The sequence below is a fragment of the Tamandua tetradactyla genome, chromosome 5, assembly GCF_023851605.1.
Source record: "Tamandua tetradactyla isolate mTamTet1 chromosome 5, mTamTet1.pri, whole genome shotgun sequence".
In the NCBI taxonomy this organism is placed as follows: domain Eukaryota; kingdom Metazoa; phylum Chordata; class Mammalia; order Pilosa; family Myrmecophagidae; genus Tamandua; species Tamandua tetradactyla.
Genome location: NC_135331.1, coordinates 127,519,052 through 127,543,455, shown reverse-complemented (window position 1 = coordinate 127,543,455; position 24,404 = coordinate 127,519,052). Strand labels below are relative to the sequence as shown.

Genomic DNA, 24,404 nt, shown 5'->3' with positions numbered 1-24,404 from the left:
CTAGGGCAATATATAAGATTATACAAAAGTTCCATGCAGTAGGGCAGCTTTCCAGAAACCTACGACCTCCAAATGGGTCCCTGGACCAGATAAGTCTGAAACCTGGAAGGGGCCAGACTCTCCAGAACATCAGCTAGTTCCATCTCCCAATTCTTTATAATTGAAAGGCCTTCTAACATGAAAAAGGTAGAATGGACATAGCCCCAATACCCCTGGAGAGTGGGAGAAAGATCAAAGGTGATGATGGAGTCATACAGAGAAGGTAGGCTTTAACAAACGAAGTACGATTGCTGAATCATTATATTGATATTTCTTTTAGTCTCCGGAATCATAGAGCAGCTAGGAGTTAAAAACCTAAAATTATGGATTTGTAACCTACGTGAAACTCTGAAATCTGTTCTACAACTAATTGTTGTGCCGTGCTTTGAAATTTATTGTTTTTTTGTATATATGTTATTTTTCACAAAAAAGGAAAAAAAGTGATGATAAAATATGTATATTCCTTCTACCTTCCAATGTTCTGGAATAGCTGGAAAGAAAAATCTGAGATAATGCTATGGTAACCCAGCACAAACTCTGGGATCTGTCCTGTAACTACTTGTTGAAGAGTGCTTTGAAAACTATTTCTTTTTCCTTTCTTTGCTTTGCATATATATTATTAAAATAAAAAAGCTTAAAAATAAATAAATAAGTAAATACAAAGACTTAATGATCAAGGAAGATAAAATAATTATAAATTTAGGTGCACATAATAATATAGCCTCAATGTACATAATGAAAAAAAGAGTAAACAATAAAAAAGAAAATATACCCAAATCCAAAATTATAGTTGGAGAATCTAGCACACCTTTCTCAGTAACTGATAGACAAGCAAATAAAAAGAGTAGTAAAATTATGAAAGACTTGAACAACAAAATTAACGAACTTGACTTGATATATATAAAACACTATACTCAATATCTGCATTTTTTCAAGCATGTATAGTATATTTACCAAAATTAACCATATATTTGAACCATAAAATAAGTTTCAAAAAATGTCAAAGAATTGATATTACATAGAGAATGCCTGCTCTTTCCATTTATACTCAGCATTATATTTGAGCCCCTTGCTAGTGCAATATGCTTAGAAAAAAAATAAAAAGGATAAGAATTCAATAGAAATAATGTTTTTATTATCCCTAGAGAATTTTGTATATGTAGAAAATTCAAATGAGTCTACCTACTATTAGAATTAATAAGTGAATTTAGTAAAATGGCTAGACATGAAATCATCTGTATCTCTATCAGCAACAATTAAAAAATGAAATTAAATAAGATAATTTGATATATAAAATTAGTTGATAAAAATAAAAATCTAATAATTAGGGGTAGAGTAAAATAGTTAAAATACAATTTTCAAAGAAAAATTAAGGTACAAGGCTGCACCTTTAATTTACTCTTTAATACATATATCATCAGCAAAACTAAGAACAAATAAATCACATAAGGAACAATTAAACTCGAAGGACTAATGCTATTTTCTTACTTTTAACATTTTTCTATATTTTTAGTCTCTATTATTTTATTTCCTTCAACTTTAAACTTTATTTCATAGCTCATTATTCTGCTTCAAACTCTATTTTTCATTAGTTTTAACCTTTAAACTCTCAATTTAAATTATATTTATTTAATTTTTAATATTATTGTTTTGTCTTAAAATTTATGAAAACATTTTATCTCACATCATGTTATAACCAATTTTTATATTATATAAAATTGTGTAACAACATAATTAGTCTGCAAATAAATTAACAAATATTTAATTTAATTATGTTTCAATCCTCCTCCCACCAAACGAGAGTAAAGTTGAGATTATATTGGTTTCCCTTGGAACTGCAATAGCTCAGGAAGCATGTGTCCCTCAGCTTGCAGAGACTTACTTTACTCTGCATTTTGAATGTTGGTTGGAAATGTGTAAGCCAAAGGAGGTTGGAATTTCATAACACAAGTCTGGAAAAAATAGTCTAGTCCAGTAGCCCTTTACTAAAAACTTCTAGAAAAATGATGGGCCTGCAGACAATTCCTGGACACTGTAATAGAAAGAACACCCTACCAACTTGAAGCTACTGTTGGGGACAGATTGATATTATTATATTAGATATGTTTATGAGCCTCAGGAGGAAAAAAGACAGTGAGGTCTTAAAGCTTTCACCTTCTTTAGCCTGGCCATCCCATTGTTGTTCTTACTCTTTCAATTATCCCTATGACAAAGACACTTCTTCCCTCTACTTAACTCTCCACACCTCTTTCCACAGTCTTTTTTCACACATGCTCTTTTTTTCTTCACCCAGGTCTCCCGCATGGAAGGCGAGCATTCTACCACTGAACTACCCCTGCATCCCACACATGCTCTTTTACATGTGTGTTTGAGCTGTCAGGGTCTTGAACTATTGCACATTTTGTTCCACCTACCAGGAATCCAAGGAGATATGTGCATAGTCTTCACTGATCTTATGAATGAGCCAGTCAAGGGAGTGAACAATGGACATGAGGAGCTGCAGTTATTTCATCAAGGTGAAATGATCACATTCTTTAAGGAATGAAGAGAGTGAAAATCATTCAGTGAGATGACCATGTATCCCACTGGTTAGTGTAGATGGGTATTATTTAATTGTGCAATCATTCCCTTATTCACTCTCTGTGTATGCTGTATGGACAAACTACAAAGATATTATCATTCAACTCCTAGGTGTACTGGAATAATTTATTAGTTATATATAAAACTCAGGAAAATAAAAGTACATGTGTAAATACAAAAAGTCTCATTTCTTATTTTACAAATGCTTTCTTCTTTATTTCTAAATATATTTTACAAAATATTTTCACTAGAAGTCACTTCTGTTGTTTATGAGCTTTTCTCTAGAGTCATTGTACTGTGGTCTAAACAGGAAATGAAACTTCGTTGGGAAAATAAACTTGATGTTCTGCAACACATGGGCCATGACAGAGGGCTCTAGAAAGTATGTCATTTCTTTTTTTAATCTTTTTTGATATTCAACCAACCTTTCCTATATTAAAAATGTCACATAAATATAATATTATCCAAAATATTTTCACTGAGAAAGCAAAGGATTTGTATAAAGTTTATTTCTATACTCAAATTTCCATATTCACATTTAAATGTAAATTAAATTTCTAATTTGGTGAATTTTTTATTTTTTTGTCTTTGATTTGTATTTACCCATTATTTGGGGGGAGAAGGCACTCTTAAAGTCCAAAGACAATTAACCCTTAAAAAAAAAAAACTTCAAAATGAATGCGAATCTTTAACTTATCTCATTTTCACTACCAAAAAGAAATAAAACAAATTACACACACAAAAATACCCATTAATGTTTGAGCCAATTTACATGTAATTATTGTAGAATCCAAAGTCCAAAGAACCAAAGAAAAAATTAGCCCATGAAAAGTTTCAGTTTAAATAGAGATGTTTGACAATTATTAGGAAACTGTAATCATCCCTAGTCTGCTTGAAGTCTGCTATATGCTGAGATGCTCCCTTCCCCACAGAGAAGGGCGATGACCAAAAGATCTAGTAGTCTTTGACATTTCCTTCTTTTTCCTCCCAAGTCTCCATGCCAATAATTTCAAATTTTACTTATAATACACATCTCTTAATTTTTTCCTCTTCTGAGTTCAAGTTCTAATCGAAAGCTACAGATTCAAAACCATTCCTCCCACTTCAGATACAGATTTCTAAGAGCAGGTCTCAGAAATAATCATTGCAAAACTCCAAACATGACTACCATTGTTTCTCCTTTTTTGATAAAGATAAATCTTTGCACACACCACCTTGTACCAATCCTTCTTTTTCCTGGATCAATCAATCCATCAGTACTGAAGAAATATATATGTAGAAGTGGGGGTAGGAACAATGGGCACTGGCTTTCATTTTTCAAAAATCACTTTACCACATTGAGCCATTCATTGTAAAAGTGGTTTGCTGTTTTTATATTTTACAAGGTACTTACTAACTGTAGGATGGTCCCTAAAACATGACTAGGCTGTTTGTGGGTGGAGCACAGGACCACATATATTCAGCAAGATTTTCAAGTGATTCTAATGCCCAAGAAATGTTCAGAATGGTTGTATGTAGCAGAATTTTTAAACACGGTTCAGTTTTGAATGAATATCTTTTTCCTTAAGAAAAATATTCTACCAGTATGTTTCTTTCAGCAGTAACTTCAATGAAAAGTTATTATTTGAAGCCTCTGATTTTCTACCCATGGAATGTGCAAAGGGAGAATTCTCTCGAAACTATAAGATTAAAATACAATCCTAATGTTCCAAACAGCTGATCAGGCAATGCACAGCTATTGTTTTCCTTGGAACACAAGCTGGAGATAAAATTCACCAATTATTTATTTGGATTATTTTTAAGAGTGTCACTTTTTATAATAATCCTCCTTCAAAAGATGTGTAATTCCATCAGTAGACATTTAGCCTTAGCCCTTAAGGCTTGAGATTTATCTTCCTTCTTGCCTATTTGTGTATCTGAGTACCAGAAATACTGATCAATAGAAAATAATTTGTGATCCCTAATATAGTAGTATAATTTCCTTGGATTTTAAATCCAAGGTATCTCTATATACATCATTGTATTATGAAAAAATAAAAGAGAAATAGAATTTGTCCACAATAAACATCTTCTCTTACCCTCTCACTTTAAAGGATTGCTGGATTTGTACTAGAACTTTTTCATGAACAGAAATCCTTTCAGATAAAAAAACTTCAGTCACCATGGTCCAAACATCCAGCTGCTATAAAAATTTAATATGCTCTCATTTTTCAACCCTGATTATTAATAGACTGTCTCATCTTTCTCATTAATTCTTTCCTCCTGGTTAGTTTCAGGAACATTTTTAAATCTTTATTTTCTATATTAAGCAGTGAATTTTCCTTTGTAATAATTTTATTATTGAATGCTTTTTTGTCACCATTTGATGACTTCTTTACCCTAACCCTGTGAACTTATAATGCATGCTAAGAGCCTGAAGTCTCAAAATCTTCAGACACTATTGATGTACACAAAACTAAAAATATGAGAATGTTGAATTGGGTTCTATTCCTGTATGGCTTGCTGTTATTTGTTTCCTTTTCTATTGCTTTATTCCTATGAATATATGAATTAGATTGATCTTTGCTTCATCAGATAAATTAACCAAAGATAATTAAGTGAAAACCTCCAATAGTCTGCTCCTCAACTCCATGCTTCACCCAATATCTATGATATCCATTAAACACACATTTAAATACAACTAGAATCACGCTGCTCTATCCAGTGACTTCCCCCAATGTGTACCTATTGCACAAAGTCTGAACTGCTTGATAGGACATTAAAGGCCCTTCATTAACTGGCCATATTTGTCTTTATCTTTTAATTATGCTTCAAGAAGACATATACCTGATTGTACTCCAATCAATACGCACACACCTGCATACACCCACAATGTCTTACCTCTCCAGCCAGAGTTATATGGGTCACACTGCCTGAAATGCTTTCTCAATCTGTAAAACTCAACTCAGTTCAAGCTCTACAAAGCCTTTCATGACCTCACTCCCAGACTAAATTAGTTGATTTATCTTGGTGACCCCCTAACATTGGATCTATTTTCTATAAATGCATTTAACATGTCAGTGCCCTCGTTGCCTATTAAGACACCTTTCTGCCCACTGAGAGTGAACGTCTTGAAAACAGGGACCCGGCCTTTATTTTCCTTTTACCTGCTAGGTATTGATACCTAGCAGGTATCAATAGAATTAATTAATGAATTAAAAAAATCAACCACTCAATGTTATGGTCTGTAGGAAGAAACATGCTCAAATGTAAACAGGTTTCCCATTGGCTAATATAGGCCCATAAGCTTGATGTTTAAAGCATGCAAAGGCAAGATGTGTTTGCTTCATTTAATTCTATAGAATGATTTCTGAAATGCCTTTTTAATTGATTTCTTTAGATTTATTTTTTGAATGTGACTGCGTAATCCACAACATCTTGAAATTCTCTTCCACCTCTGTTCTTCTTGCACTTCACTTGTCTTTTATCCCATATCTGCCCTGAAGCTTTGCTTCTCATGTCTTCTCAACTGTGCACCAAAAACTCTTATTTTTACCTGGCTAGTGCAGGCTTCCCTTTTCACCCCCCCCCCATTTGCTCCCTCAATATCTTTCCTCACAGGGAGAAAATAAAAATAGCCCATGAATACACACATTTGTAGTTTATGTCTCTTTTTATATATGTGATGCATAGAACTCTAAGACAGACGTGCACTCAGGTGTCTCTGCACTTCTACCATCATAAACCTGTTCACACTTAACTGTCACATCCCAGCACTTAGTAACCACAGGCATCATTCTTGCTTATTAATTCATTCACACATTCATTAAGTGCTTCAGATACCAATTCTATGCCAGATACTGAGCTAGCAATGGAAATTCTGGCCTCTTATTTCAAGGGGTTCAAAATATAGTGGAAGAAATATACATGGAAATAAATGTTTATGTTACTGTATGATAAGTGCAATAATTAATTAACATTTATTTTGCTCCTTTGTGCTAGGCACCATGCAAGGACTTGGGCATCAAATGGTAGACAGGATAGATTCTAAAGACATAAACTGAATACAAGGAGTATGTTTGGGTAAGGGTATAATTTAGGACACCAAGACGACATCCCTGAAGAAGTGATCTTTAAGCTTACATCTGAAAGATGCTTAGGATTTTGCCAAAGCCTAGGCAAGGGGACTGACATGTGTGGAGGCCTAGTGGCTAGATAGGATTGGCACATAACAGGACTGGGGAAAGTTTATTATCTAAGAAGACTAAACTGAGAGGGAAGAAGAATGGACTAAAGAAGAATGCAGGGTACAGGCTATGGGAAGCCTAAGAAAACCAACAATGCTGTGTTGAGCTTTATTCTAAGGGCAATGTAGTGTTAAACAGGGGAGACACATGATTGGATGTACAATTTTGGAAGTTCATCATCCTGATTCAGGACTGAACACATTACTTTGAGTGTCAGGAGACCAGTACAGGGGCAACTTCACTGGTCTAGGGAGAAAGGCTAGCAGTGTGGGCCAACATAGCGGCAGTCAATGTGAAAGAAAAGCAAAGTATAAGGAAAAGTTTTAGAGATAGAATTAGTAAGACTTAAAATTGATTGGATGAAGTATATGGGGGAATGTTTTTGTTTGCTAAAGCTGATAAAACGCAATATACCAGAAATGGACTGGCTTCTAACAATGAGGATTTATTAGCTTACAAGTTCACAATCTAAGGCCATGAAAATGTCTAGATTATGGCTGCTGGTACCTGAGACATCTCTGTCACATTGGAAGGCACATGGCTTGGACCTGCCGGCACTCCTCTCCTGGGTTTTGTTGCTTCTGGTTTCTGTCTTCAGTGGCTTCCTCTCTCAGCTCTTCAGGTCTTTTTTCCCATGATCTCTTAATTTATCTCTTAGCTTCTGTACATGTTTTATCCTCTTATGAAGGACTCCAATATGAGGGTTAAGATCTACCTTGAACGAGTTGGTTCACATCTCAATAGAAATGTTGAGATCTAATCAAAGGTACCACCCACAGTAGATCTATACCCACAGGAATGGAATAAAAGAAGAGGACCAGGCAGGCCATGGTGGCTCAGCAGGCAAGAATGCTCGCCTGCCATGCCAGAGGACCCGAGTTCGATTCCCAGTGCCTGCCCATGTTAAAAAAAAAAAAAGAAGAGGACCTTTTATGGGGTACGTGCAACTTTAAAGTAACACACTCTACCCTCTTCCCAAAATGGCGTGTTCTTTCCATGTGCAGAATACACTCATTCTATCACAATATCACGAAAGGCTTAAATCATTTCAGTTACAGTAGGAAGTACAAAGTTTCATCAAAATCAGTCACTGGCATGGTCTGCCCTGGGGCAAAATCCCCCTCAGGCTGTGGACCTATGAAACTTAGAACAATTTATCAGCTTCCAATACACAAAGGAAGAAAAGTCATAGATTAAGCATTCCTATTCAGAGGTAGAAATTGGAAAGAAAACAAGGGTCTTCAGTCACAAACAGTTCCAAAAATCTGCAGAGTATACTTTGTTAGATTTCCAGATCTGCGAGTCATCTGTGGAATGATGTTTTCTCTTCAGGATTTGATAGAACAGCAACAACATTTCCAAGGGCTGCTATAGCAGCCTTGCCCTCTCCAAACAGTTGGGTGAGGATTCTAACATCTCCAAGCATTGAAAAGATGGCCATGCTCTTGACTCCACCCTCTTCAAACAACAGGGTGGTGGCTGGACTTTCTGCCATCTCAGGGGCACGGGCTCAACCCCATAAGAATAGTGGGGTGGTGGTCTGACTCTCCCCCATCTCCAGGGTACAAGCTCAACCCCCTTAATATACTGCCATGATGGTGACTCTCCTCAATACTCGAGGAATGTGTTCCATCCTCTCTGAAGTCTGGGGTGGCAGCACTCTTCCAGAACAACAGGGTGGCCAAGTGCTCCTCAATCCCCTAAGCAACTGAGAACTCCAGGGTGGTAATATTCTTCCTGAACAATGAGGTGGAAGGCCCGCCCTCTGCAAGCTCCAGGGCACACTTACCCTCTCCACAAGGAAGCTCTTCATGCCACACAAGTGGCTTTGCACACCTGGCTTGAGGCATCTTCACTCCAGACCTGAGTTTCCATGGTTCTGCCTTTGAAGTCATTTTTCCTTCACTCTGTCCCTTGTAGTCTGTGCTGGCAGTGGTTCCATTCATAAAGATCTCTCACACACAAAAAATAAACTAGTCAGTTTCACATTCAGCGCACAGGGATCCCAACCATCAGACAATAAGACTTTTCACAGTCCTTTCTGAATAACTCCATTTCCAACCCTGACTTGCACTGAAATGGGTGACAGGTTTTATGTTCACTTGGAACCTCATATGGGGCACCATTCTCTGGGAACTTGCTTTCCACAAACTCAGAATTTTCCAAACCATCAATTTCTGGTTTCTTTGTACACAAGAATTCAGTTGTCAGTTTTTCCCTTTCCTCTCACATTTTGCTGCAAGGAGAAACCAGGCAGCACTTTCTACATTTAATTTGGAAATCTCCTTGGCTAAATAGGCAAGCTCATCACTTTCAAATTCTAACTTCAACACCAGGACTCAATTTTCTCAAATTCACTGCCACTTTAAAGCAAGGTTTTGCCTTTCTTCTAGATGGTGATGACATATTCATCATTTCTGTCTAAGGTCTCATTGGAAGTAATATTTTTACCAACAGCCTCTTCAAAACAATCTAGGTCTTTTCCATTAAACACCCACAATTCTTCCAGAATCTTCCCCTTATCCACGTATAAAGCCATTCCAGCATTTTGGCATTTGCAAATCTCAGAAGTCCACTCTTCTGCTACCAAAATCAGTTTTAGTTCACCAAAACTGACAAAATAAATGTACCAGAAATGGACTGGTCTCTAATAATAGAGATTTATTAGCTTTCCAAGTTTACATTTCTACAGCCATGAAAACGTCCAAATTAAGGCATCAACAGGATGATACCTTCTCTGAAGACAGGCTGCTAGCATCCAGGATACCTCTGTCACATAGGAAAGCAGATGGTTGACCTCTGCTGGTGCCTCACTCCCAGGTCTTTTGCTTCCAGTTTCTGACTTCAGTGGCTTCGTCTCTCAGCTCTTCTGGCCTTTTTTCTATAATCTTTTCTTAATTTCATCTCTTAGCTTCTGTATGTATTTTATCCTCTTATAAAGGACTCTAGTAAAAGAATTAAGACACACCTTGAATGAAGTAGGTCACATCTCAATTGAAATAACTTAATCAGAAGGTCCCACTCACAACAGATGTATACCCCATGAGTGGAATGAAAGAACATCACATTTTTGGGAGTACATATAACTTAAAACTGCCACAAGGAGAAAGGGGGTTTCTGGATTGGGTAATAGGAACTAGTTACTGAGATCATGAGGTGGAGAAGAAGCTGATTAGTAGAGGAATATGGTGAATTCAATTTGAGGTATTTGAGAGACATCCAGGCAGTGATCTCCAACAGACACTGAATATACATGTGTTAAACACATAAGGAAGGAGTGGCTATGCTTAAGGAGTAATCAGGGAAGTGAAATGTCCATCAAATGAAGGTCCCCATTGGATTTAGCAATATGTAGGCCACTGAAGATCTTAGTGAAAATAGTTTGAGAGGAGGAGAGTGGTAGGAACAAGGATTATAATTGGGAGAGAGGAGGACCTCACAAATACTAGCTTCTGTAATATATCTACCCCCCAAATATCATGTGGCTTAATTCCTCACTCCACAGTCCAATGAGGGTTGCTTCTCCATCCACTGACACAGGGAAACAAACTCCTTACATCTTAGGTTACCACTGTCTTCAATAAATAGTCACCAGTGCCAGTAGCAGAAGAGAGAGAAGTTTTGCATGTGAGATATTTTTATGGAACAAATTTAGAAGTAGCACTTTTCATTTTCATCCATATTCAATTGGCCAGAATCAAAATGCTCACACCTAGTGCAAAGGACTGTGAAATAAATAAAGGAGAAGGAGGGAAATCTAAAAGTTGGTGAGCATTAGCCTTCTCTGCACAGCAAGTGACCAGCTTTGGTGGAAAGGGAAAGAGAGGGGAGAAAATGAAAGGGAGTTCTGGGACATTTTAAAAAAAAGGAAATATGCAATCTGAGTCTCGAAGAAGAGTCCACTGGGACATTAGGAATAGCATTCCAGGCCCAAACATAGAATATGTTAAGGGCATCACTTAGCATACATATATCCTTGATCCAAAGAAAGATGTGGTGGAGGATGCATGGCAGAAGTGAGGAAGTTAGCCTAAATATAAAGGGTAACTACTTTTCAAAATAGCTGTCAGTGTTTCATTGCAAGGGTATTTCCGGACCACATCAGACATCTATCTCTAAACCCTGGTCTAAGCCCAAACAATAAGAAAAAGAAAAAAAAATCTTTGTACATTTTTTTTGTTTCTCTCCTTTTCAAAATGCTTTCATTCTATGATGTGTAATTAACTTGCCATAATCATATAACTAATGCAGGGAAATATTACTCCTAAACTTTCTTCTTTAATTTTTATTTGTTTTTTTTTGTTGTTGTTCTACCTCTATACTCCTCTAATTTTATTTTTTAATCCACAATGAAGAGACTATTGGATAGTTTACCTGGAAGTCTTATAAAAATTTGTTGCCACATTCTTATTAGAATTACATAAAAATATATAATCTTGCTGAAAGTTGAGTTTCTATTGTAAACAATTTTTAAAATATTTATCCTAAATAATTAAATTTTAAGAAGGTGGAGAACCTGAAAAGGGCACATCAGGACAATGTTTCCTGTTTCATTAAAAAGCAACAACAACAAAATGTGATCTGTGGTATTATTAGGGATAATTGGAAGTGTAATTATTCAAGAGAATTTTGGATTTAAATTGTCACTACACTGCATATGTTATTAAAATACCTGTCAATCTCTCTCCAAAGATGTCAAAATCAATGGCGAAAAAAATCTGATGAATTGATTTGAGAAGTTGTGTATTTCAAAATTAAATGTTACCCACTATATGGTAAAATTTTACTTATGGGTTTTATATATTGCAACAACTTCCAGAATGTACTGTGTTGATTGTAATTAAAATTATCTCTATATTCATAAAACCCTTTTCCATGACATTTGAGATTATGGAATAATCACATTTTAGTGTTACTTTTTCTAAAATGAAAGGTGAAATAAATATTTATTCCTAATAGACTTTTTAATGGCTTTCAAACAAATGCAAGGTATTCAAGACATTTCAAAAACATTTCCTAGGCATAGAAAACTTTAAATAAAGAACTAAAATTGAAAATTGAGAATGAAGCCAAAACTTCACCTAGACAAAAAACAAAAAAACATTCCAGACTATCGCACACACATTAAGAATCTCAATCATTCTGTTAACATGTTTTCCATGTCACTTGAAAATCTTCATTCTTGGCATTGCCTAACCATCCACAGAGATAAAAAAGGATCTACTGCCTCAGGTTGTATCTATATACGTCATACATCTGGAGGACAACCAAAAATTCTGCAATATTCCAAGTATTCTGCCACTTAGTATGGAGAAAACTGCCAAAGAACAAAGAGTGCCACCTAGTGAATTCCTTAAGGAATCTTTCCCACCGGTCATTCATCTGACGCCCTTTTATGGAATGTCTACTCTGTGTTAAGCATGAGGCACATAATTTTCTCAAGTCACTCATGCTAATATTTTAACACATTTCAATTCTACTACAAGTCTTTCAGCTGTCCTATGACCTAACACTTGATGACCCATGCTGGAATATCCATGCCCCATCTTCACATCAGTTACAATTCTACTCAATCTTTGTCACAGTTTAAATGGCACCTCCTCAGTAAGATTTCTCCAACTGCTCCTCTCCCCAGCCAGAGCTACCTTCTTTAGTCCTGTGGGTCCACCACGTTATCTATAATCTCCCTCTCTCATAAATGTTTGTGTATATCCCATCTTATTTTGTAACTATTTTTTGCACGTCTGTATAATCCATTAGACTGTATTTAAAGGGCAGAGGCAATCCCTGTCGTGTGATTAATACTCAATTATTTTTTGTTGCATGAATCAAGGACTAATGGAAAAAACAAGGTTGAGGTTGTTTTGCAACACTATTAACCTTGACCCTGCATAAGTGATCTAGAATCTGTCTTATCTTTAAATTGGTAGAGTACTAACTGGCTCTCTGAAAAGATGTTTAACCACTTTGAGCTTCTTTATTTCTATGTGAAAATGCATGAATAACCAACAGATTCAAAATATCAATCCTTGATTACTTTATAAAACTAAAAGTAGACTCACAAGGCATTCAATGAATGTTTACACCTGAATTAATAAATTGATGTTAAGTACCCTGTCAGTGTAAGGTGCTGCATTAGAAAGAGGGGTGACCAGATGACAGTTGCTATCTAGGACTATGTAGAGAGGTCAAAAGAGCACAAGTTAAGTCCCATGATTGCTGTCTTAAAATAGGCATATAAACTCCCCTCTGCTCCCTGCCTCAAATGTATTCTATATTGAATATAAGGCACCAAATCTGACATGAGACAAAAACCAGGAGAGGTGAAATGAGTCAAACAGAGCTTATAAAAGAAGGTTTAGGATGAGGCAGGCAGTGACTGGAGGCCAGGGTCCCCAAAGGAGCCTCAGGTATGGGATCAGGGCTTGATCTACAGTGAAAGCAGGAAATCTGTGCTCCGGGAGAGGCCCAGTATGAAGGATGAAGTAGGATCCTAAAGTCAAAATGAGGTCCAAATAGGCAGGTAACAGGATATAGAATTCAATGAGAAGATAAGTGTATTTATGACCAGAGATGGGCAAAAAAAAGTGCAACAGGAGGAGGGCACCATTCAAAACAAAACAGTTTATTATGGCCCCCAAAGCAGGGCTTCCCTACATTGCCAAAGCAGAAATCTCTCAAATTTAGAGTGCCCTAAACTTCAGAGAAAAGAGAAGTGCAAGTGCGACAATACTATACAAGTATCTCTCAAACCTAGCTGCCAAGTTTTAAAATTCTAAAAGTTCAGCCACATCCCATACTAATTATATCAGAATCTCAGGGCTTAGGACCTGGGATTTAGTACTTTTTAGAAGCACCGTAGGTGATTTTCATGACCAGCCAAGGTTGAGGACCACTGCTCTAGTATGATTCCAGTGGTAGGTTGAATTACATACCCCAACATAGACATGTTCTTAATCTTTATCTACTTTCCCTTGGGTATGAACTCATTGTCAGTAGGGCCTCTTGAAGATAGTACTTTTAGTTAGTTAGTTAAGGTATGGCCAAACTAATTGAGGGTGTATCTTAATCTGGATTACTGGAGGTCTTATTAAGAGAGCTGAGAAGTCATAAAAGCAGATAGAGGATACTACCATTTGATGGTGGGCAGAGGTAAGCTAAGGAACCCCAAGGATCTCAGAGGGGAGTCTGCATACTTATTTTAAGTCTGTTCAGACTTTGGGAAGAAAATATCATCTTGTTGATGCCTTGATTTTTAGACTTCTAGTTTCAAAATCATTAACCAAAACAATTAACCAATAACTGTATTTTTTATTGCCTATCTCTGATCATAAATTTAAGCAAAAACCAGTTTGTAGTATTTGTGATAGTCAAGCAAAGCAAGACAATTGTCAAGCAGAAAAAATGTCCCTTGTTATCTCTGAAAGAATCCAAACTATCTTGGGCTGACAACCAATCGGCTACCTCCAGGCTGTGCACAAGAAGAAATGTGATGCAACCACAAGTTTCAAAATCATGTTGAAAATATCTGCAGAGAAGGCTGTGAAGTTGGAGGATTATCCAATCCAAAAGGACCAAAGCAAGAATAGAAGAAGAGTAAAAGCAAGCCTGGTCTGGTATTTTTCTGGAAATAAGCAACCAAGGCACAGCTATAGATCAGAACTAGGAGAAAGATTCAAAGTAGGATCATGGACACACAACAGAGGCTAAGACAAGGCAATTGGTGGAGACATTACATAGACATTACTTTAAACACAAACATTATTGTGTGCCACAATATTTTGTGTGTTCACTAGTTCTAGAAAGAAAGAGGGAAAGAGAGAGAGAAAGAGAGAAAGAGAAAGAGAGAGAGAGAGAGAGAGAGAGAGAGAGAGAGAGAGAGAGAGAGAGAGAGAGAGAGAGAGAGAGAGAGAGAGGGAGAGAGAGATTGAGAAAACTCCACTTGAACGGTGTATAATTGTTTCCCTTGTTATTGCTTAATTTTAACCCCTGGGATAAATAGTGGAGGGATATAGTAACGTGATGAAAAGCCTAGAGGAGAAAGCAACTTAATAAAGTAGAACATTTAATTGGAGATGAACTATAAAATTTAACTGGAGAGGAACTATATAATTTTAGCTTCCTTTAGATTCATATTTGGATAGTTTAAGAGCCGTTTAAAGAAACTTTTAAATAAGAAAGAATTGAGTGCAAAATAATTTAACCGATTATAAAATGTGAAAATTTTAAACTAAAACATATAATTTATTCTCTTCTATCTTCATCACCTTTATCTATAAAGAATCTATTTTAAAACATGATGTGAGATTTATTTAGCTATTTATGATTAATTTTGCTTATGGCATTTTTCCATCTTATGTATGACTCAGTCCAAATAGGAAGCCTCCTTTAAGAAAATAAGAGAAAGAGTTTTCATTAAACAAAGTAAGTATGCATCACAGGTTATTAAAATGAAACAATAGGGCGGGCCGCGGTGGCTCAGCGGGCAAGAGTGCTTGCCTGCCGTGCCGGAGGACCCCGGTTCGATTCCCGGCCCCAGCCCATGTAAAAAACAAACAAACAAACAAAATATAATAAAACAAGAAAATGTTTAAAAATGTTTCCCTTTCTTCCATCCTTCCTTCCTTCTCTGTCTTTCCTTCCTTTCCTCCCTCTCTCTTTAAAAAAAAAAAAATGAAACAATAATATGTAATCTTCCAAAGTAGACCATGGCATTTGTCATCAAGCTGTTATAAATTCACAGGTATATATGGGTAGTATCGTGGTAGGAGCTGCTCTTAACGTTTAACCCTTCTTGCTTCTACTTAAATTATGGTATTTGGGGAAACACTAGTTGAACATCATTTTTCTTTTCAGTGTCAGGGGAGAAAACATTCAATAAAGATGTGTATCTTTATTTACTACAAAACAAAGTGCAACAATAAAATCCTGTCAAACTATATTATTATATAATGAAGCTATATAAGGAAAAGAAATGATGCAAAAATATATGCAATTATATGGATAGCTCTCAAACATAATATAAGCGAGAGAAGTCAAACCCAAAGGAGTGCATACTGTATGAGTCGCTTGATCAGGAATACAGACAGAAGGTATTTATGCCACTAGATAGGATAGTGTTTAACCTTGGGGCTCAGCGGCAGGTGGTGACAGACAGGTAGGGGCTTCTAAGGTGCTGGTAATGTTCTGCTTTTTTATCTGGGTGCCGATTATCTGGGTGTGATGAGGTTGTGAACATTCACTGGGGTGCATATTCCCGACGTGTGCACTTTTCTGCATGAATATTTTGCTTCAATAGTTATTTTAAAAAATCCTGTTAGAAGTGCCTCCACAACCCCATTTTTTAAACGCAACGGGTTAAAGAGAAGCGATATGGAACAGTGGGTAAGCAGTTTTGGCTTGGACTCTGGACGCTGTGTCTGAACCCTGCTCTACCATGTACCAGCTGTGTAGCTTTGGGAAATGGCCCGACCTCTCCGGAGCTCAGGCACAGGTAAAATGGAGATCATAAAATCTCTAACTCAGAGAGCTAGTGAGAGTCATAAACCAGGTGATGATAATAAAATAGTGCACAGTTTGATAAATATGAGCTACAGCTGAATAGTGCATTGCCTTCACTTCTAGGGACCTCTGAAACAGTCCTTAGCCTCTACTAGAATTATAATATTTCCTATCTCCTCTTGAGCCTATTCTGAGTACCCCAATTCTAACATAAACTCAGTAAAGGGAGTAAAGAAATTTCCTCTCAGAGGTGGATAGCTCAAATCACTAAAGGTGTCGGCTGTTAAGACAATGTGTCAATCAGCTGGGAGTTCACAGTGAGGGAGTGCTGGACCTAGAGCCCAACCAACCTAAGGGAAGCCAAAGTATTGAGAAAATATATGTAAAATCTCTGATACCCATGCCCACAACACCTCTCGAAAGGAAAGATTCAGCTTTTGGGTGTCTGACCTCTATCTTAGGGAGCATGCCATTATTACAATAATATGCATTGTGCAATTTTTTTCAATTCAATTCCTAATGAAATTTGAAAATTAACTACAGGATGAACGGAAGATTTTTTTCAGATAAATGATCTTGATTTATTTTGACAAGATTTGTGATGTTTTGTTAATCTGCCCACACTACTACCTATCCCACCATTTGTCTCAAAGAATGCAAGTCCTTGAAGAGACTGACTTGGCCTGTGTCACAGAGTAAGATGATGCTCTCTAATCCATGGCCTTGGCCTCCCAGGGATCCTTAATTCAATTCCAACAAAATTTAGCAAGCACCTAGCATATTTCATGCACATAAGAAGGATGGGCACAAAATAAGATAAAAATTCTATTGAAGCACAGTTCCTTCCACAAAGACTCTTGGGGTGAAATAAATGGAAAAATTATGCATATAACTAACACAAGGCAGAACTGAGCATGTGCAATCTTCTAAGTGAAAAGGCCTCTGGGAACACAAGAAAGACAATAAAGTTTTCAGCCAAGAGTGTATGTATAGAGTAAAGCACTACAAAATAGAACATTGGGGGATGCTTGTATTTGGGAAACTGGAAAAGAAAGAGGACTCAGAAAGAGGACATACAAGAATGAACTCAGAGGTAGGAGGAGAAACATGAAACATAAGCCTTTCTTTGAAAGTCAGTGTAAAAGAAATACCGCAGTGGGTGGTGAAGGTAGAGGACAGAGCATTAGATCTGCTATAATTTGTTATTTGGAATCAGTAGTGACCTTTCTGAGAGCAGTTCTCTATGTTGGAAGAGGAAGGGAAAGTACAAAGGGCTAAGGAGAAAGTGGGAAGTTAGAAAATTACACAGAATGTATAGTGTTTTCTTTTGAGAAGTTAAACAATCACATAAAAGAGATAAGGGTATAGAAGGGTCAAAGGAAGAGAGTGAGCTAAAGGGAGAGAGGTAATGCAGCCCAAGTGAGGGAATTTAAACGTGTCACGAAAGCCTTGAGAAGTGCTGAGGAGCGGTGCAAGGAAGGGGAAAATACATACATGATCAGATTGTGTTTAGGGAAATCACCCTGGCCATGGTGGGGAGAACATATTGGAAGGTCTTAGTTTGTTCGCTTTTTGTTTGGGGGGTTATTTATGTATTATTTTATAATGTCCTTCAAAGGTTGTGAAGAGGAATCAGTGTGGTAAGGCAGCGGTTGAGATGAGAGTAAAACAAAGCAGGAATTGCTTCGCCTGAAGTCAGAGTCAAGAAAGAGAAGAGTGAATATAGAAAGCCATTTTGTTTATTTGTTTTTGTATGTGCTGTCTTATTTTGTGCAGGAGAAAGAAATCAAAGGATTGATGGTCTTTATCCTTTGGTGAGGTGAAAGTGAAAAAGTGGCCTTTTCAGAGTCAGTGAGAGCAGAGGTAGATCCCTTCAGGCAGGCAGAAATGGTTTGGAAGAGTCACTGTAAGAAAAAAAAGGATGCATAACCAGTCCTGAGCAGTATGAGATGCCCCAGCCCAGGGTAAACACTGATTTGCAAAGGGAGAGCTAGTGGGCAGAGTTCCTGCTGGGGCTTTTGACAGCAATGTCCACCAGCACAAAAACTGTGGAAACAAATAATGGGGACGTGATGCTTGCAAGACGAGCTAAATGAGGGAGTCGGCCAAATAGCTAAGTCCAGCCAGGAGGGACGATGGAATGTGGGAATAGGCTGGATCATGGTGAAGAACTCATAAAAAGCATGTTTGGTGGGCAGGTGGGAGGGTGTGGACAGAGAGGGGAATTTCTAAATTTCAGATCTTGACATAGAATAATTTTAAATAATGAAGCTGTACTAATCAATTAGCAAGTCAATCCTACTTTTAGAAAAGTCATTCTTCTAGAGGAGAAGAGCTAAGGACAAATGTTACACCATGGAGAAAAACAAAACAGTAAAGAAAGTTATTGGGAATCTGAGAGTAGAGGGGGGCCATTTTAGATATGTTGATCAGGAAGACCTCAGTGATAAAGTGACATTTGAAAAGATACCAGACTAAAAGTAGAGATTATGAAGTTATCTGGAAGATGAATGTTCAAGGAAGGGAACTAGCAATTCAAGCGCCTCTGTTAAGCATGTTTATTCAAGAACCAGCAAAGTGGTGAGTGCTATTGGAGCAGATTGGGGTGGGAAGGGAGTGGAAGGGGATGGGACAGAAAAGTAGCTAGCTTCTAGTACATATACATACAGAAGAAATCCATTTGAGAGGTTTGCATGGAGGAATAAAGCATCTGGCATATTTTTAAAGAATCTAAAGCTGCTTTGTGAAGACCAGACAGTATGTGTGTGCATGTGCATCATGTATGTGTGTGTGTTGAGGCAATGGGGGATGGGGGGTGGGACAAAGGCAAAAGTAGGAGGCCACTTAAGTTATTATAATAAACCAGATAAGAGAAGGTAATAATGGAGATGGTAACATTATTTTCTAACTTCCCACTTTCTCCTTAGCCCTTTGTGTCCTTCCTTTCTTTCCTGGCATATAGAACTGCTCTCAGATATATAGTAGATATCTTTTGGAATTTAGAGCACAAAAAATTATCCAAAGATCATACATGGGGTGTGAGGAAAACAGAAGTAAGGTGTTTCCCAGTAAGTAGAGGTAAACAGAGTATCTGGACCCAGATGCCAATAGCTAAGCAGATATGTACAAGGAGTGCAAGTTTTTTTCGGTTGCTTCTATCTTCTCCAAGAATATGAAGCAAAGTTAATGACTGGGAGTATGGAGTGTGAAAGAGATGTCAGAAGGCTGAGGAGAGAGAAGATAGAACTATCATTACAATATAGATACTGTTAGCAAAATTCAACATCATATTTTTAGAATAAGGTGTATTTAATTTTCAAAGGGGGGCTTTTTATTTTATTTTAACATGTTTATTTATTATGGTTTGCTTATATTCTTATTTATAAAATACATGCCTTGGAGATTAAGGACAGTGGAAGAAAAAGTTAAAAATACTGAAGAAAGAGTGGTTTATTGATGCTATAAGGACCTAGAGGGAACAGGAGGATGTGAGATTTAGAACACAAGTGGAAAGATTAGTTTTGCATGGGAGGGAAGAGGATAAAGACAGGCCCAAGTGCAGATGTGTGTATGATGAGGGATTTCGAACATAATAGAAACTCTCTTCTATGGTAAGATAACTATGACTGAGGATAATGAAATCCATAGGGGCAGAGCAAGCAAGTTAAAGAGAGCAATTTTGAGTTAGAAGAGCCACTGTGGGAACTGTCGACTGCGCTAAGTGTGTGAAAAGCATTGCTGAGTGCTGTGGAGTACTCAGTTGAGGCTGGATAGTGTTTTGGTTTGCTAAAGCTGCCAGAATGCAGTATGCCAGAAATGGACTGACTTTTACTAAGGAGATTATTATATTAAAAATTTACAGTTCTAAGACCATAAAAGTGTCCAAATTAAGGCATCAACAAGAACATACCTTCACTCTAGAAAGGCCTATCACTTCTGTTTTTTTTCTGCCACATGGGAAGTCACCTGGCAACATCTGCTGGCCCTTTGCTCCAGGGTTTTGTTGTTTTTAGCACCTGGTTCCAGTGGCCTCCTCTCTGAGCTTCTATGAACCCTCATTTAGCAAACTCTAGTTTGCCCTCTCTGAGGCAAACTCCGGATTTCATCTCTTAGCTGAGCATCACCAAACATCTGTGTCTGGTTCTATTTCTCTTCTCTCCATGTGAGTTCTGAGCTCTCTCTCTCCATGAGCTCTTTTAAGCACTCCAATAAATTAATTAAGACCCACCTTAAATGGCCAGAGTCATATCTCTAATCAAATGGCTACATCTCTAATCAAATGGTCACACATCTCTAATCAAAGAGCACACCCAACAATAGATCTGCCCCACAAGATTGGATTAGGATTCAAAAAATATGACTTTTCTGAGGAACATAACAGTTTCAAACCAGCATGGATAGTATATACTTTTGGAGTTAGCCATCCATATTGTTGTGTGTGTTTTCTTCCCAGCATGTTCTAGTTTGCTAGCTGCCGGAATACAACACAACAGAGATGGATTAGCTTTGAATAAAAGGGGATTTATTTTGTTAGTTCTTCAGAGGAAGGCAGCTAACTTTTCACTGAGGTTCTTTCTTACATGGAAAGGCACAGGGTGATCTTTGCTGGCCTTCTCTCCAGGCCTCTGGGTTCCAACAACTTTCCCCGGGGTAACTTCTTTCTGCATCTCCAAAGGCCTGGGCTGAGCTGCGAGTGCTGAGATCGGGTACGCTGAGCTGCTTAGGCTGTGCTACAGTTGAGCTCTCTCATTTAAGAACCAGCCAATTAAGTCAAACATCATTCATTGCAGCAGGCACACCTCCTAACTGACCGCAGATGTAATTAGCAACAGAAGAGGTTCACGTACCATTGGCTCATGTCCACAGCAACAGAACTAGATGCCTTCACCTGGCCAAGTTGACAAGTGAATCTAACTACCACACAGCATATCCTTAAAATATAAATTTCTTTGTTTACTAAAGAAGAGGCACCAGGTGAAGAATATGTCAGGTGAGACAGGCTTTCTAATACGAATATAACACGTCTAGAAATTTAAATACATGTTCATTGATTCATTCATTCAACAAAAGGTTATGAGTATCAGCTATGTGCTAAGAGCAAAAACCAGAAGCTGAGGCCTAATGAAAGCAAGACATTATAATAAATTGGCTTACAAATAAATGGAATTTGCAATAATGAGCCCCTTGAGAAGGAGAGAAGGAAGGTGCTATAAGAATAGATAGTGATTTTTTTTCATGGTTGAACAGACTAGGAAGGCTTCCTTCCCAAGGCGGGGGAAATGAAGATTGAGCAAATATCTGATGATTGAGTAGGAGTTCCTTAGAAGAAATGAATGGAGGAAGTGTACTTTGGGCAGAAAAAACAACATACACTCTAACTCTGGGTGTAAGGGAATAAGGTAAGTAAGGTTAGAATTAAATAATGAAAATAACACAGCAATCCTTGAGAGTATATTAAATATTTTTGCCTGTATCCTTAGAGCATAGCAAGCTATTGGATTTGTCAGCTAGCATATTGAGTGCTCAGATTTTCCAAAGAGTATATTTGTATACTGATGTAGGGGAGGTTAGAGGCTCTGCAGGAGCCCCTAAAAGAAATGATGGTGCTTGAAATGGTGGGGGAGAGGGAAGGAGTGATGGAGGCAAAGAAGTGAATGTATTCAAGATATATTTGGGAATTCAAACTGACAGTTCCTTGTAGTGGATAGGATAAGGGAAGAGAAATGTCAAAATAACTCCCAGCTAACTGGCTTGTACAACAGGTGAGAAGATGCACCTTTGGGTTTGTGGAGGAAGACCATGAGTTCAGTTTTTTTCATATTCAAATAGTTATAATCAAAGTAACAACTCTATGAGTTTGGAATTAAAAATATAAGCAGAAGCAATAAACTTATTGATGGTGTTGACTATAACCTATGTTCTCTTATTTGGTTCTGATATCACATATATATGTTTTCAGGCTTTGCCTATTCTATCATCATTTATGGGGTAGATTGAATGACAATAGTCCCACCTGCAGAAAGACTTTATGGCATACTTTCCTTTCATTAAGGAGCTAAAAGTTAATACTATTTTATGGGCTAGGAAACTTCAGAGGAAAGAAGTTAGGAGCAGCATAAATGGAAAGAATATTGGACTAGCGGTCTGGGGTACTAGACTCCAGCCTCAGTTTAGCAGTTAACTAGCTGTTTGACTCCAGGCCAATTACTTAACCTCTCTAAACTTCAGGTTACTCATTTTTGAATGCAAGTTACAAAGAATAAGTGGATTGAACCATGTTCTCCAAAGTGTCTTCTAACCATAAGTGTAAAAGAATTACTTGAGAGCATAAAACTGAACAGTAAATACCTGAGGCTTATATTCTGTACTCTTGGATTTCTGAGTTAATATGTGAGGCCAGAATTCTTTTCCCCCATAATAAATAGAAAAAAAAAGGAAAAGAAAAAAGAAGTGTATCTTTAAAAACTAAAAGTAAAGGCAATAAGAGCTAAGAATATAGAAAAGAAGACAACATATATGATCATTTATGTATTATTAAAAAATACGTTTATGAAGGAATGAATAATAAATAAAAAATAAATGTCCAGAGCAAGGTCACAAAATATTCAGAAATTTGATTGAAATAAAAAATAGTAGAAGGATGATAACAATTACCTACTAATTAAAAATAAACTCTGCAGTTCATCAACACCTGATATGCCAGAATTAAGGCAAAACAAGATTTTTCTGAGTGTTGCTATTATAAATATGAACTGTTTGTGCAGTATTTATTATTGCTTTTTCCTGATTATTAAAATAATGTATACAATTTTTTTTTCTTGCATGGGCACGCAGCGGGAATTGAACCTGGATCTCTGGCATGGCAGGCGAGAACTCTGCCTGCTGAGCCACCGTGGTCCACCCTAAAATAATGTATATAATTTTTAAATTGTGAAAAATAAGAAAACAACATTCCTAATTCTACCCACTCCAGAGATTAAGTTCTTATTATATTTCTTTTTACTGCTTAAAAACTTTATGCTTATCAATAAATTTTTATAAATATAAGGTTGGAATAATACATCAGCACTTACAATTCTGTGTACTGCCTTAAACATTTTTAACCTTTCATATTGAACATCTCCCTTTTCTAAACATTTTTCAGGACCTGATATTTTTATTCATGCTTAATAAATAATTATATAGATATTTTATACTTTCTTAAATTAATGCCCTCTATTTGGGACTTAAGGTTTTCTAATTTTTCACTATTATAAATAAGATAATGTAATGAAAATCTTTAAACACAAGTATTTGTTTTCCTCTCTGAGATGTTACATCTAATGATATGAACTTCTAATAGCTATTACATATTGTCATTTTCTTGGAGATTGTACCAATTTATATTCCCAACCACAATATCAGAAAGTGCCATTTTCACCATAGCCATACCTCAGAGGATACTTTATTTTCATCACTGGGAGGAGAAACAAGTTGATTAAGGGCTCAGTGTGCAAAAGCAGAAGACTTATTTAATAGAAGAGTTTTAATTGACAGGATACTATGAAAAAAGAGAAGCAAAAGAAGAGTTCCAAGGTGAAAAGAGAAAAAACATTTAGGACTGAAGCTAGTGTTTTCTATTCAATACTACAGTGAATACTGTTATTTTGCCTGTCCACAATTCCATATCTCTTTTCTTAGTTTTGGAGCTCCTTCTCTCTTGGGGGCTGACCACACATCCAACTCTATGGAGGCCACTTCAAGTGCTACATACCGTTGTATGTGAGTGTGTCTGAGTTGGGCTATGGCACAAGCTGGGGCAATCAAAGGCCTTAGAAGAACTTTTGCAGAAATTATTGGGAGATGGGGTTCTCTCCATCAGGACAGAGCCTACCTGAGAATGATGGAGAAGAGAGGAAGACGGGGAGAAGATCTGAGAGCTTCCCAAAAGACTATTTTAGAAACCTGTCCATGTCTTTAAAATTTCTCACTATAGACAGCTACAAAAATTCTCCCTTTTTCTCACCAGACCCTTTACAGCCAGTGTGCTCCCCCTTCCACTCTGCCCCTCCACTCAGC

General features: G+C 37.0%; 1 protein-coding gene and 1 long non-coding RNA gene across 19 annotated transcripts in view; one reads left to right on the top strand and one right to left on the bottom strand.

Moving 5' to 3' along the window:
- LOC143684845 (uncharacterized) overlaps window positions 1-3,073 on the top strand; it is a 63,772-nt gene extending 60,699 nt beyond the window's left edge. For 3 of the 13 annotated variants that reach the window (XR_013176197.1, XR_013176199.1, XM_077162212.1), the window contains one exon: window positions 2,333-3,069. Coding sequence is in view for 3 of the 13 variants with exons in the window: in XM_077162209.1 (XP_077018324.1) it covers window positions 2,333-2,584 (252 nt within the window). In the remaining 10 variants the exon portion in view is untranslated. Of the gene's footprint in view, window positions 1-2,332 lie in introns of all 13 variants that reach the window. The other 10 variants (XR_013176203.1, XR_013176202.1, XR_013176200.1 and 7 more) reach the window with 8 other exon arrangements.
- The window catches only part of LOC143684847 (uncharacterized), a 380,663-nt gene that overhangs the window by 179,674 nt on the left and 176,585 nt on the right, over window positions 1-24,404 (bottom strand). The gene's annotated exons all lie outside the window — the stretch shown is intronic.